Raw genomic sequence first — 15,063 nt, forward strand, 5'->3', positions numbered from 1 at the left:
AAAGGAAAAACATGTAAGCAGAATGCAATGCATGCTTAAGTAGAAATAAAGCGAACTATGATTAGAATCTGCCTCTGTACTGATGTTAGCATAGTACCAGGGAGATAAAGAGCTATTTAAAAATTCTTTCAAAAGGTAGACTTCCCAGGCTTAAGGAGTATTCAGAGTTGTTCTATTGAACTAAAATACTGAAGTGTGTGAGATACCCAAATGTGTATCTTTTCATATTGTTATCTTCWCTTGCTATGACACTAAGCTTTGCTATCAGTGAACAGAAAATGAAGGTATTACACAATTAGGATAAAATTCTAAAATTAGCGTGCTTTGTGAAGACCTGGAGTTTTCTTTTTTTAAGTATCTGACTGAGCTTACACAGACTTAAGAGTTCTCTACTCTCAGCCCTATGCTCAGCCCAAATGAGCATAGGCGACTTGTATCTAAATGTCCAAACTTTGCAGAACCAAAAATGGAAAGGCAAACTTTTTAACTACGTATATCATCTCTTCTCACTACAGTCCCCTTCTTACCCTAATTCTACAGCAGAAAACACTAAGACAAACTCATTCTAAAATTGCCAACTATTTGTGCTTATGCTTTTGCTAAGCTGCTGTCACTAATGCAAGTTATGTCAATTTGGGTAAGGATTATACGTAATTTGAGAGTACGTGCAAAGATGGTTAGAAATTGGCAGCTCTCTGCAACAGTCATAGTATAGCTGGGAGAAGAAACTGGTATGCCCTTCTGCATGACTTCTGTTTTCTCAGGTTTTTGCTTAGTGTGGCATTGGAGATGTAGTGTGATCACTAAATATGTATTTTATAGTTTGCAGTGCATGGCTTGACTATATCAATACTACTTCTTTATGGTCTTCAATTTTGGTATCAGTTATAGTTTCATCCTCAAATAAAAGCTTCCCCCTTTTTCTCTGAGGGATGCTGATCTTTGAAGAGAAAAKTAAAGGGAAGTCTTATTAAATATTTTTTGTTAATTCAACAAATAGTCTCATTTCTAAGTGATAGTATAAAATAGAAAAAGCTCTAGGTTTTATGGTCACCTGTTTCTTTAAAATTTAAGTTTTATATTTGCTTAACCATAGGACATTCACCTTGCAAAACGATTCTATGACATGGCCGCTGAAGCAAGCCCAGATGCTCAAGTTCCTGTCTTCCTAGCACTTTGCAAGCTTGGAGTGATTTACTCCTTGCAGTATGTACGAGACATCAATGTAAGTAATGCAAAATTAAAAACAGTAAGAAAATTACTGAAACTACAAGCTGCCTGCCTTACTTTTGCGATTGTATAAAACTGCAATGTGTCCAGCCAACACTGTGCTATTTTTCCCTTGGAGAGAATTTCCCTAGCCTATTTGACTGTTCTTATCCATGAGCACCTGTTATCGGAGCTAAACAGATGATTCCAATGACATGATCATTGTTTAAGAAAGTGCTTTTTTGCAGCTCTAATTTGTTACTCTCTGTAACAATCCGCCCTTGAGTCCAGTTTGATTTCTTTGAAGAGATTCTATGTAATAGACTAGCCACTGTTCAGAGTTTGTGCTGAATGATGGCACTGAAATACTTGGCTAAATTCTTAGGTTACTTCTCCATGTAGTGTCTGAAATCATCAATATTCTAGTATCTTACTGCCTGTTGGATTACTTGGTGAGTTCAAATGGTATGGAAGTTATTCCTACTTACAGTAAACTGAAATTTAGCAATCCAGATAAGATTGACCACACTCAGTCTAGGACTAGGGTTTTCTGATGGGGRCAATCAAAATATTCTAAATTGATCAAGCAAATATCCACGTACGCTAACAGAACCTATTATGCAGAACACTTATATTCCAAGTTTCATGTCTGCAAATACAGACAAATTGGCAATGTCTCTGCATTAGGTCAGTGTGTATCAACTGTGTATTGACGAATGCCTAAGCAAATTAGAGTCCAATGTAAAAGCAGTTCRGTCAAAACTAACAGTAACTCACTTTGGCTGATAAACTTGCCTGTACCTTATCTACATGATCCTCAGCATTATACTACACAAACATCCTGAGGCTTAATGTTCTATTGTTCACTGGCATCTGTGGATGGCCTACAGTTTGGCTGGACTGATTAGTTTGCTGCCTCTGTATATTGATATTTCTTCCTCTTGAAGACAAATAGTATGGTTACGTATCCCATTTAGATTTAAATTATCTGTGTTCTTTAATGCTACGTATTTGAAAGTCACAAAGCTATGTAGCAAGGAGCTCTGCCTTTAGAATAACTCATCTTCCAAAACATGGCTCATATGAACATTTAATTCCTGGAAATTAAGGATGTCACTGAGGTGACTACTACTTTTTAGAGTGGGAAAGAGCTACTGAAGTCTTAAAAATTGACACTTGTTCATGAAAAATTTAAGTCAAATTTAAAATCAAAGTAATATCTCATTCTTGCTCTTTAATGTGGTCATATGGACTTCTTGTTTCTTAGATCAGGGAAGTATTYTCACATATTGACATGGACCAGCTGCTGGGACCTGAGTGGGATCTTTACCTTATGACCATCATCGCCTTGCTTCTGGGGACAGTAATAGCTTACAGACAAAGGCAACATCAGGCAATTCCCAGACCAGCAGGACTGCGGCCAGCTGTGCCTCAACAAGAACCACCACCAGAGCATCAACCACCACAATAGCAATGTGAACCTCAATGAAAGAACTGGATTTTTTTCAACAGRAACGTTTTTCATTGTGATTTAGGACTTTGGATTAACGATCCCTCCCCAAAAAAGAGGCGCAAAGAAGTTTTTTAAAAAAAAAAGTCTGAAAGCTGCTTAGAATGATGCCTTTTTTCAGGGATAAGAAACTTCTTTTTGAAACTGATTTGAATGTTATTTCAGTGCCAATGGAATAACACTATGGCTTTTTTCATGGAAGCACAAGTGTGCTACTACAAAAATGTTGCCTGCTGTATCTAGTTCCTCTTTATTCAAAGTCCTTTTCATCTCCTAGAGAGAGCAGAAGACTAGTGTTGGAAGGTTTTGCCTGCCTGATAGCACTGACCTATTAAAAAAAAAAAAAAAAAAAAAAAAAAAAAAAAGTATGGCTAATTTAAATCCCAGAAGCCAAAAATATTCAAAGATTAGGGCAATATGTACTTATGTTCAGATACATCCAAAGTATCACAAGTATTTCTGCAGTTCCTATTTTATTTCTTAGTATTTCTCACACTTTGATCTTCTATGCTGTCTTGGATGATTTAATGTTGTTTATTTATAAAATCTGTACAACTAAGCTAGCAAACAAATCACACTGCCTTTGTGCTTTTGTTGTAATTATTTTCCTCCGTTAACCTTAGTGCAGACAATTGTCAGCAGTCAGTACATAGCCCAGGAGGTGGGTTGGGACAGATTGGGTGTGTAAGGCCAGTCGATTGAAAAATATACACAGTGCCCTGACCTCTCATTTTTCTACAACTTTTGGAGCTTGTGTGTAAGTTGTCCTTATTTCAAAAAGGATTACAAGCTGGTAGTGTTCCTAAATAGCTGAATCTTGCACTTAGAGAGAGGCTGAGTCAAGACTGCAGAAATCACCAGTATTAGTGTGGACATTGAAAAAAGGACTGAGGCAGAAGTCCTAGTGAGTCAGCTTTTTTTGTTTTTAGAGGTGGAAGTTTTGAGTCTAATTTAACAGTCCTATAAGTGATGTGCACTGTGCAAGATGTTCATGCAGCTGAAATGGATGTGGTATCTTATTCATGCACCTGTTTTATGCCCAAGTAGCAAACTTTGTAGAAAGTGGCATGAACTTAYGTCAGTAATGCTAAAATGTGGCTAATTGATTTTTTTTTTTAATAGCTCACAGCAGTGCTTTGCTGGGGCATACCTCTCTTGTCCTTGGTGTATATTGGAGGGCTAGAATGACATTCCCGAATGGCTGTGCCCTTGTAACRAGAAAATCTAGAGAGACAAGAAACTGAATGTCTATGGCCTCTTGCTGTGTCACTGGGTCAGTGCAGAAGCTTTCTAATGGAAGTAAAGAAACGATCTGTGGATTGATGTTTTTTAGACTGCAGTAAGAGTTTTGACTTAGTAATTATTTTTCATTGAACTATAATCTGGGGGAGGAAAGGAATAGCTTTGTGGGGCAAGAAACATCTATGTTTCTGTTCCTATCTGTTCAATGACATTAAATATTTGTTTCTATATTAGCATTAAACCCTCTGAATAGGCTGTCTTAAAGCAGAGTGAAATATGAATGGAGAGAGTAGCAGGTCTTACCTGCTTTCTAATTAAATCTGTTGCATTTAAAGGGTTATAGACTTCCTCTCATACATAAGCTTTTTTTCCAGTGGATTGGCAGCAACATATCAGTATGCTGTAGAACTGAGATGTCTATATAGTTTTATACTCTAATGCATTTATAAGGAGACCATTGCACAATATATCTGTAGTTTGAGAACAAGGATAAGAAATCCACTCTTTTGGAAACTGAAATATCAATGATTAGTATTAAAATATAGGTAGAGCTTCTTGGTACTTCAAGGTGCTTATGTTGGTTATGTGCAGACAAATCTTTCATTTCTGTTTGGAGGGATGCAATGTGTGATAGAGGAATGTCGTGTTTCAGTCCAAATCATTAGCAAATGGAACAGTATTGAACTTAAATATAGTGTCTAAAATGTACAGCACTCTCCAGCTACATTTCTGAAATATCCATGATTTCTGAACACTTACTCTAAAGTATTTTTACCTCTGTCACTTAATAGTTCTTTTTAGTTCAGCATGAATAAATTGTATGGAAGCTGTTTTCCAGTTAACTACCATTAATTCATTGATGTYGGTTTCTTAGGATGTTAACAAATTTGTTACAGCTTTTTTAATCTTAAAATTCTTTTTCTTGTGTTTAACTAAATTCTTAAAACTATCCTGCTTGTATGCAAATCTCTCATCATTGCTGCTGTGTGAGAGTCTTAGAGCTGACTTTTCACTAAACTGTTGCAATTTACATCCAAGAAATCAGCAAAAAAAAAAAAAAAAAAATTAAGATCACCAAGTTGTTTCACTTTAAAGAACTGCTTTTTGAAGAAGCGATAAGGAAGTCCTCCTCCTGCTCTTTTCCACCAAATTGCTACCACTTAACTTTTTCAGATGACATTCATTTGAAGGTGTGTGGTGGTAGTAGTAGAAGGGTACTTAGTAGAAAGTTCACTCAGGGATTAAAGAAGTGAATACATTTCCTAAATCTGTTTAGAACATCACTTAAGGTTTTTTTTTGACAATCCCTTGCTGGTCTATTTGAAACTTGCATTTTGAAGGAAGCATATGTAACTCTTACTAGCAATATGTTTCTTGTGTTGTGCACTCAATTATCAAACAGCTTTTTTTTTTTCCTATGGGAACTGGGTTGTTCAGTTTACTGAAGTGGTCTTCTCTTCTAGTAGCATGCACATTGTCTTACACTTTATAGGCAGGAGTAGATTAGAGGGGAAACTATTTAAGGGATGCCTTCCTAGGAATGTGCAATGTGATTTGAATGGAAGAATTGTATTCTTTGGTAGTAACGTAGGTCAGAGCCAGCCTGTTTGACCTTCCCAAACACATCCTCTTCTCTCCCTGCATGGAGAATGGAACAAGAGAGCAGTAAATGTTGTCAGTAGGAGCTCTGCATGTAGAAAAATGGTGGAAAGATGAAGATTTGAGGGGAAAAAATTGTTCAGCATCTCAAAACTATTAATCAGACACATCAGCTTTTCTTGCAGTTTGAAAAAATAACATTGAACTTCCTTGAAAACAGGATTCTAGTTCTTACCTCTGCARTTTGACACAGTTTAGTCTGTTAATACTTTTCCTTCCTTTATATTGTCCATCATAGGACAATGTAATGGAAGATACAGCCTTTGATTATAAATACCCCAAAGAGACTCTTGAGACAATTTTACTTGCTTTTTAGTTATCTTCCATAAGGCAGCAGCTGTTCTTTGATTAAATTTGCAAGAAAGAAAATAAAACATGTTGTTATTCTCTTTGGACAAGAATATTAAAACATGGCTTTGAAAGGACTTTTAAGACTATGCATTATCTAGATTCCACCTGTTATATGCTAAGTTTGGCCTATAATGAATTATTACAGGGGATTGCACTCACCTTTGCAAGTTGCTTCGTTTTTAGATAGGCAACAAACTGAAATTCTATTTTTATTTCAGAGAATATTGAACTAAGAAGATTTAGTTTGATTTGAGAACTACTGCAAATGCATATGGTAAATAGGGATTATTGGGGGAACCCTTTGTTTTTATCAGCTGCAGTTCTTAAGGGTATTGTAGGAGTTTTGTAAATTTATTTTGTATTTAAAAAAAATCAGTATAAAGGCTGGTCAAATGTAATATAATTGTGTAAACAAATTCTGTTAATAGAAAGATGTACAGATTCATTTTGTACTGTATCTTTAATCTTGTGAAATAAAGATACCACGTGTGTGGTTGGTTACCCTCAGTGTTCACAGTGGTTATGATACAAGGATGTCAATTGTTAGTCCTGTATACTGATATATACCACTACCAAATGCATCTGTCTATATGAGGATACTCACATTGCTTTCATTTCTGTTCCTCTCAAAAAAATCAATCTTTAGCTTAGGATGACAGCAGAGACACATTTCTAGATTATATTTTCTGCACTGCTAGAGACTTATGATAGTTTTTTTTTTTTTTTTTTCCCAGCATATAGTCTGTACTGTTTATGCCAGACATGGAATGGCTGTGTGATTTGAGAAGTGAGCAGTAACTTTAGGTTTATTCTTGCATCTTTAAAACTAAGAGATTTTCTAGTGAGTAGAAGTAGATACTGGGGGATGGGGTACTCTAAGCTGAGCAAAATGACAAAATGCACTTCCTGCCTTTCAGCCCTCTTTGTGCCTGCTCATCCCTTCAGGCTCCACCTGTAGGGGTAGTAAGTCTTCCATCATAAATGTACCATAAATGGTTTGCGTTCCAGTGTGCTTGTTCATGGGGAAGGAAAACTAAGTGAACAACGGGACAATGGTTGTACAAGCCATCAGTTGGAAAAAGGCTTCAGCAACAGTTAGAGTTGTCTGATGTATTTGGGATGTTGGAGAAAAGCTAGTTCTAAATAATTAAAGCTGCTGACAGTAGCACTCATTACACCTAGTTAGGAAACAGGAATGCTGATACTAACACCAGCTTCTGCCTGGTGTAGCTCAAGCTTAGGTTGTTCATCCCCTTCCCAGCAAGGCTGTGGCTTGCTATGTGATTGCTCATGTGCTTGAGGTGGGGTTAGAGCGGTAGCTAGCTTATTTTACCTTCTTAGCTGTGAAACAGATTTGAAGGCAGCTGGGGAAAGCTGTTCTTTCTGAAATGCTGTTTTAAGTTTCTAGGTTGTAGCAAATGGGAGTTTGGTGGGAAAAGAGTACCAGGCATATAAATGATTGTAAAAATAACCACTGCATCTTGTTCATTGAAAACAAGTGCATCTGCAGTCTCTTGGCTCTCAACTTGGTTGTTCTTGTTTGTTTTTCAGTGACTATTCTTTTCAAGTTTGACACTACAATGCTACATTTAAATTAAAAAAAAATACAAAATATCATTTGTAAATCTGCATCTCCTGTTTTACTAATATTGCTTGATAAATGTCAGTGTTCCTCATCTCTAAAGGATCATGAGCTTAAAGAAATTTTTGGATCATGATCATAGATGCCTAGTTGCACAAAGAATTATCAAAAAAAAAAAAAAGATACTCTAGTCTCCCACCTACCAGAGTCAGAAGTAAAGGTGTGGGGGGATTTGAAATCCTCCCATTAATGAAGACTTCAATACCTAGTCATAACTTTCATCTACAGTGAAGAAAAATAAGTAGAGATGGAGCACCACTGTGATTGTACAACGTGGTAAGGTAAATGCGATCAGACTTCCATGGCACTGTAACTGGTTTCTGTAGTAAATCTCAGAAGGACTATTTTTGCATTGAAAGGTATCAAGGGCCAATGCCAGATTTTCTGGTAAGCTTCTCTGGGTGCAAAAATATTTCAGGCAGTCTTACGACCCTTTTGGAAACAGATTGCTCRCACTTTCATTTCTTTAGAACCCAACTTAGCAGTTTTTCACATGGCACTRGTTGCAATTCCAGGTTTTGGGAAATAACTTGGGGAAAAAAACTTGTGTTGCAAAATGCTTAAGTTATCACCTAAAGGAATTGTAGAAATATATTTTCCTTTTTTACTTCCTTCAAGGTTTTTTTTCTGCACTTACTCTTCAGAGTAATTCTATCTGGTCTCTTAATGAAAGAGCACTGAACTTGAATATGTTTGCCCGGGGTGGGAGGAAGCTCTTCAAAAACATTGTTCAGATTTAGTGTTCAGGGTCTGTCTGGACAGATGTATAATCCACTCCAAGTTTTTTTGCTTCAATCTATTGAGCATGAAACTGTTCTCCTATACTTGGAAAAGGTTTTACTCCTGTTTACTTCTGATCCAGAGAAGTGTTCCTTAGTCAACATTTGACTCTTGACTCTTCCTGCTCTTCTCGATCTCATCTTGTATGATGCTGTAATTTTTCCTTTCGTCTTGGATTTTTATGGAGAAATCTTACTTCAGTTTGTTCTATCATTATTGATTTCTTGGCTTCTGTGGCAGAGAGTCTATCTTTACTCATTGCTAGCAACTTGACTAAAAATTCAAACATTCAGATACCTTCCCCTAACAATATGAAGGTCAAATTGCAACAATTCAGTAGCTAATTCTCCTCATGGGTCAAGTGCCTGCTCTATCTGATACCATTCAAGGGGTTTTTTTCAGCTCTTTTCTCCTTCTTTTTAGTGTTCAAATTGCACCCAGTACTATAAGAGGTAGAGAGGAAGAATAAACTATGAATTATCTGTAAATATATTGTGTCCTCTAATTGTTTGTGTATTTTTTTCATACAAAATCTTTTCGTGTTCCTATTAAAAAAAAAAAGCTAAACTCAAAACCAGAACTTCAGAACAAAATCTTTACAAAAATGTTCACTCACATTTAAAATTGAATAGCTTTCAATTTGATGTTCCTCTAAACAAAGCTAATCTAAATGAAATATTTCTAAGCCTTGATCTTTGAACTCTCAAGTTAGCTTTTATACCATATGAGTTTCTCTCACTGTTTGTTTCCTCTTTTCTAATGAATATTTCCCCTAATGTTTGCTGTCCTTTTCTTACTGTCARATAGAACTTATCCTTGTGATTGCCTGCATTTTAACATAAACATCCTTACATGAACATCGTCATGGAAAGCGCTATGCTGCTAAATGTGCTTGGTGGTATGTATTTACATCACATTTACTGTGCAAGGCATGGCTTTTTTGTAATGCTTCTGCTGATTTTGTAAAAACCAAATAGACTAAAAGTCTGAGATTCAAGAAGTTGGTCGATACATAAACACACTAGCACAAAAAAGAAAACCTTAAAATAGACAGACTGTTTCCTATAGGTCATGCTATCCATGCTAGTCTGTCTTCCTACATCTTTTGGGAATATTATGTACAGACAAAATTTGAACTAATTGAGCCATAGCCTCCTGGAAAATGGCTACTGTTGGCAAAGTTAGATCTGCATTTTCAGAGAGTAYGAATACTTTCTCACTAAAACAAATGAACATGTTTTACCTCAGTTGGTAAAACTTGTTTTAATTATTCTTTTTTTGCTAATGAGATCATCTGATGAAGCATTTATAAACTGTCCAAATAACTTAAAATATGCATTTTACAAAAGTGTTTGCTTCTGACCAATCTTCCTTTGGTGCTTGCTAGGCTCTGGATTTTGCTATTTACCAGCAAAGAATTCTGTGACATAATGGCATATTAGGTGCATTTAGATACATGTTTTTATGATGTTTCCCAAAATCTATCAACAATAATGTTAAAGAAAAACCTTGCTTGCCGTGCTAGTATCAAAACCAGGTGTGTGATCAAAAAATCAAATACACTTCATCATAAATTTTAAGACTAGGAAAGATCATTTATTATAGCTGATGTTACTGGCACCAAAGAAATACGTGGCRTGCTCCAGTTTACAGCTTACAACATGGATTAATAAAAAGAGTATCTCTTGGAGAATCATCTAGTTTTGATTAAAAAATTAAAGGCCTGAAAATTTCCTCTCAGTGAGTTTTCCAATGTTTAATTACCTTTGTTACTGATGCTGTGGTTCACTCTCCTTAAATGCTGTTGAAGGAGAGGAGTTGAATTAGTTTTGTTCAGGCTGCATTTAGTTCAATCTTTGTTTCTCATCAATCTGATGATTAGATTGGACAGTCCAGTAAGAATAGCCACATAAAAAAGTATATATTCTATAGTGTAATCCAAAGGTTCATGTCTAAATGTGCATCTGTAAGCAGATAGGTAAAGCACTTCTGATCTCTTACAAATAATTTAGTGTAACTTGATTGTTAAACTCTATTTGGAGAAATATTGCACAGAAGGGAGGTGACTATAGTAAGGAAATTCAAACCCAGTGAGATAAATGTGGTGATCTCACTGCATACAGCTATGTTGGCTTTTTCTGCCTCTTTGCTAAACAAACAGTCTTGATGAGTTTCCTGCTAGGAATCTAGTCTTTTACCCCATGGAAGGCAAAGGGTGCATATAAGTAAGAATTTCTCAAAACAAAACAAGAATATAGGGGCTTTTTGGTTAATATATTTTCTCTCRGCAAAGAAACATTTTTGTGACTATGACTGCATTTACTACATTTGCCAGTTCTGGTGTCTTGTATACACAATGAAGAGCTCCATAAAGATGCAAAGAAAGACTAAATTGTTTTGCACACRTGAAACTTCTACTATTGTTTTGTTTTGGGGCCCCATTATTACAGTGAGCCCCCAAAAGTTTGTTCTGCACTGCCTTTGTTGTTTTTAGTTCAGTTCCAAAAGATAGGGTGACAGGAAATGTTTTTAAACATTTCTGGTGGTATTTGTTAATCATCATAGAGCACAGCTGTCTTACATTTCAAGTAAACATTGCAGGTCATCCTTTGGCTGAAAACTGAAACACTATATAGTAAATACTAAAAATGGGCAGTTGGGGGGAGGGGAAAGGAATCAGTTCACAAACTAGAAATAAATCTGGTTTTGTAGCATTTCAAATATAATATTGTATTAGTTCTATGGGAGCTCTCTGGGACTGTGAAAGGTGCTAGAACAAAAGGGAAACTATATCACATTATTCCTTATTTAAACACAACAAATAACGTCTTCATTTATACTACCTGCCCAGGATTTCCACAGGCCAAAAGCTAAGGATTTTCTTGCAGCTACAGGAAAGGAAGTTTTCAAATGATACAAGTAAGCTTGTTTGCTAAATCTTGAACTCTCCCTGTGCTGCTTCTGTGCTACGCTTCTTATACTTCCAAATTCCTGTACTAACTATGATATTCATAACACTAGTATCTTATAAACTTGCTTGAGCCACAGAACATTCTCTGCTGCTACTGATTATTTCAGCTTTCTGTGCATGGCAAAACAAAGGCTCCTAGATKCCTGAACAACTTTTCTTTGCGGAAAATGTCCTATCTGTGGGGAAACAAAGGTGRTAATATTACGGCCTAAAAAAGAGCACTTTTGGTGTAGTGTCCTGGCGTTACAGATTTTAAACTCATCTTGTCAGTTATGACTCTGAGGAACTGAGAAATGACAAATATATGGGCCATATTAATCTCTCCTTTCAGGCTTAGTCTGTGTCAGCTGAAGCAAAGACCATTCGTGTGCCTCGATGTGCCACAAGGTAAGGAAGGCAAGGAAACGATCTTCTGGCATGGCATCTTTATAGGCATTTATTTTCTCTGCATAGAGTTGATACCAGCTTATAGACGGAGGAACATGCATGGGCAAATATCAATGAGACTATACTCTCTGTGATACTGCATAAACAAGTATGAGATGTACAGAATTGCTTAATCATGGAACTAGTTTCCATGTAGGTATGTGTCTGAAGATGCTTCAGTATGCTTCTGAATCGGGCTTCTGTTGGAATACCTCTAGGGGTTAAATCCCTCTCCAGAGATTGCACTGGCTTTGCTTATTTTGTTCAATAATATGGAAAATATTTCATTCTTTTAGCTGATGTAATTCAGCTAATCCTGCAGGGAAATTTGCTTGAGAATTATTCGTATTTTGGATTGGAATAAAACAGAATAGTTAAAAGTTTCCCAAAACAGAAGGAAGTATTGGTATAATTTTAAAACTAAATATTAATATAAAAATAAAAAATATCGATATGGTGCCAAGTTAAATGAATGAAAAATCAGGTGATTGTATTCAAAACAAATTAGAATAGGGATCCTTCTAGCATTAAACAGTTCTCTGGTATGTGTGTTCATAATTATGATCTCAGATGCTCCAGCCCYGTAGAGTTTCATACCTAAATTTTGAATGTAGATCAGAATCCCAAAATAAAATACGTTATGGGTAATAGGTGATAGTATATCATATTCTAGAAAATAGAAAGACATATGTAATCTTTAATATTCAAACTTTAACTCTTGGAGTATGCAAACCAGACTCTAAAGAGTGCATTAAATTATTTTCTTATTTTGGGAGAAAAAAATGTGTTCTAACTTCTGTTTTCTGATTGTCTATTTCTAAATTCTGAGAAGACACAGGAAAGCATAAGAACTGTTTTATTTTTAAAACCAACTTCTRTGTTGCCTGCTTGTGCTTCCATTCTAGGTCTTACTAGTGAAAGTGTTTGGGAAGCAAAAAAGTAAAAGTTGTTGAATATCTCACAAGTCCAAGAATAATGGTATTAAACAGAGTTGTCTGTAATAATGTTGATAATAATAACGATAAATAATTTTGATGGAATAAATAGTTCAAGAGTCAAATTTTCTAAACTGATAATGTTGGTATGTACTAAACAAGTGTTGAATACAGCAGTTTTGGTTTACTTAATATCACAAAAAGTAATGGCTGTTACTTTTAAGTTTAAGCCACTTATTCAATCTACAGAAAAGAGGAAAAAGTACTATATAAGCAATATATTACGTGCAAGTCTTCTTCCTTTAAAGGTTTCTTAATGAAGAAACATCCCTTTCCTCATCCTTTAAACTACCTAAAGACTATTAATAAATACATCATGGTGGGGAGGAGAGGGAAAAGATGGCAAAAAACAGAAAATGCAACTTCTATTCTGACATAGATTCTTAATTTCAGTCTGACTGATAAAGAAAGCACATAACATGAGGTTTTATTCATCAGTGCAAGACCACYACTGCCAGTATTGGACTAAATGTGATATCATTTTGACTGAATTTTTGACTATAGGTTTATAGTACTATTGTAAAAAGTCAGCCTGGAGTGGCTAATCCTGACTGTTACTCACAAGGCAGAAGAAGAAAAAGAAGAAATTGGGCTCAGAGCTTTTCCAAAGCCAGGGAGGTGTTGACAGTCCTGATCTGTCTCTATTTCCAGTCAGGGYCTCTCCCAGGTCAGTACATTATAGGTTGATGATGTCATACGGGCCCTGGATTTATTAAAGATGGGGAAGRAAGAGAGAAACTATTTGAAAATTAATCCACAGTTATTTTGGTCCACAAATTAATTAGGAGAAGGAACAGATAGGCTACCCTTGGCAACATAGCCTGCGTCAATRTTGTAAAACAGTTAATTTTGACATGTGTGCAGGAGTATGGATGCTTTTCTAAATCTGTCATGGCCCATGAGGATTACATGTAACTAAAAAAGAAAAATTCCAAATAGTTTTATCTTGAGAAATCAAATTTTTATGGTGCTGGATAAAACTATGCATCATGTGCAAATAGTGTTTTGAGTATGTTTGAGCTGCCTGTTATTTTCTCCTAACTGCCTCTAGCTGGCACTCCTGTCAACGTTTTATACTGGAGGATTTACCCTGCTTTGGTTTTTCACTGAGTGGCAGTCCCTCAATTAATATGTATGAATAGTAGGTCTTTGAAACATCTGTGAAAGCTCCTTCAAGACAACACACAAAATAAGATGAACCAGATATGCTAGGCTGCCAAGCCTAGTACCGGTTATCACAATTGTACAGTTATATTGCACTTTTCGTTTCAAAATTCTCAAGTGTTTTATAGGAATATTTTTTAAACTGTTTGTTCCTTTGAGAAAGAGTTATAAACGTCTATGATTTTTAGAATGATTCCCCCGTACTATTCAGGGCTGTTAAATATTATCACAATTTATTAAGGTTATTAAAATTTCTCAGCTTGCAAGGTTCAGTTTTCTAGGAAGCTCTTTGGTGACTTCATACTTGCCAGCTTTACTAATGGCTGTGTACGCATCTGTGCTCAAGTTTGCACACGCGGTACGTACATTCATTTTCCATAATTTGCCTTTCATTAGAAGTCTTGAAATTGTAGTAGAGTTAAAAATTAAAGGTTCTAGTCATTTGTATACAAAGATCATAGTCTGAAATCTTTAAAGATAAAAATGGAATTCATATTTTAGCTTAATATGGTTAGCTCTGTAATACTTCAATACAATGCTTACTCACTGTTTCATAGGCATTGCAGATAATTATATTAATCTTGATTAATACATAATCTGAGGATATTTGCTACTCTTGTGAAAGTCGTCAGGGCTAACAATGTAAGTATTGAGATAGCTATTCATATTGGAACTGGATATTTTAAAAAGTCACAGTTATAAAGTTATATGGAGACATTTAAGCATTTTTAAGAATTCCATTTGAATGACTCCAAATGGAATGACGTTTATATCTTATATAACGTCTTGTGCACCTTAATGAGACATCAGTGTCCTACAGAAAAAAAAGAAGTTCTTAATGCGGAAGAAGTTCTTAACGTGGAAATCTTACACAGAAGGTAGGAGAGTTTGTAAGGAAAGGCAAGAAAATAAGCACCAGTAGGGGTGAGACTGGAGGCAGGTCAGCACCTTGATTTGGAACCATCTTCACGATCAGACAAGGAAAATACTTAAACGGATTAACYCTGGGAATAAGGAAACAAAAGTCCGTTTCAAGATCCGCCGCCGCGTCCTCGGGATGCTGCCCCGAGCGCTCCAGGCGCGGCGCGCTCAGTGCGGCGCCCCAGAAACGCGC

General features: G+C 35.9%; 1 protein-coding gene across 2 annotated transcripts in view; it reads left to right on the forward strand.

Annotated features, from left to right (window-relative positions):
• SEL1L (SEL1L adaptor subunit of SYVN1 ubiquitin ligase) overlaps window positions 1-6,472 on the forward strand; it is a 38,859-nt gene extending 32,387 nt beyond the window's left edge. For both annotated transcript variants that reach the window (XM_085317588.1, XM_085317587.1), the window contains exons 20-21: window positions 1,097-1,225; window positions 2,477-6,472. In XM_085317588.1, the coding sequence (XP_085173714.1) occupies window positions 1,097-1,225; window positions 2,477-2,680 (333 nt within the window). In that variant the 3' untranslated portion in view covers window positions 2,681-6,472. The remainder of the gene's footprint in view (window positions 1-1,096; window positions 1,226-2,476) is intronic.
• Window positions 6,473-15,063: the final 8,591 nt, after the last annotated feature.

This window comes from Rhea americana, unplaced genomic scaffold, assembly GCF_003343005.1.
Source record: "Rhea americana isolate MKP2758 unplaced genomic scaffold, rheAme1 scaffold_5, whole genome shotgun sequence".
Lineage (NCBI taxonomy): Eukaryota > Metazoa > Chordata > Aves > Rheiformes > Rheidae > Rhea > Rhea americana.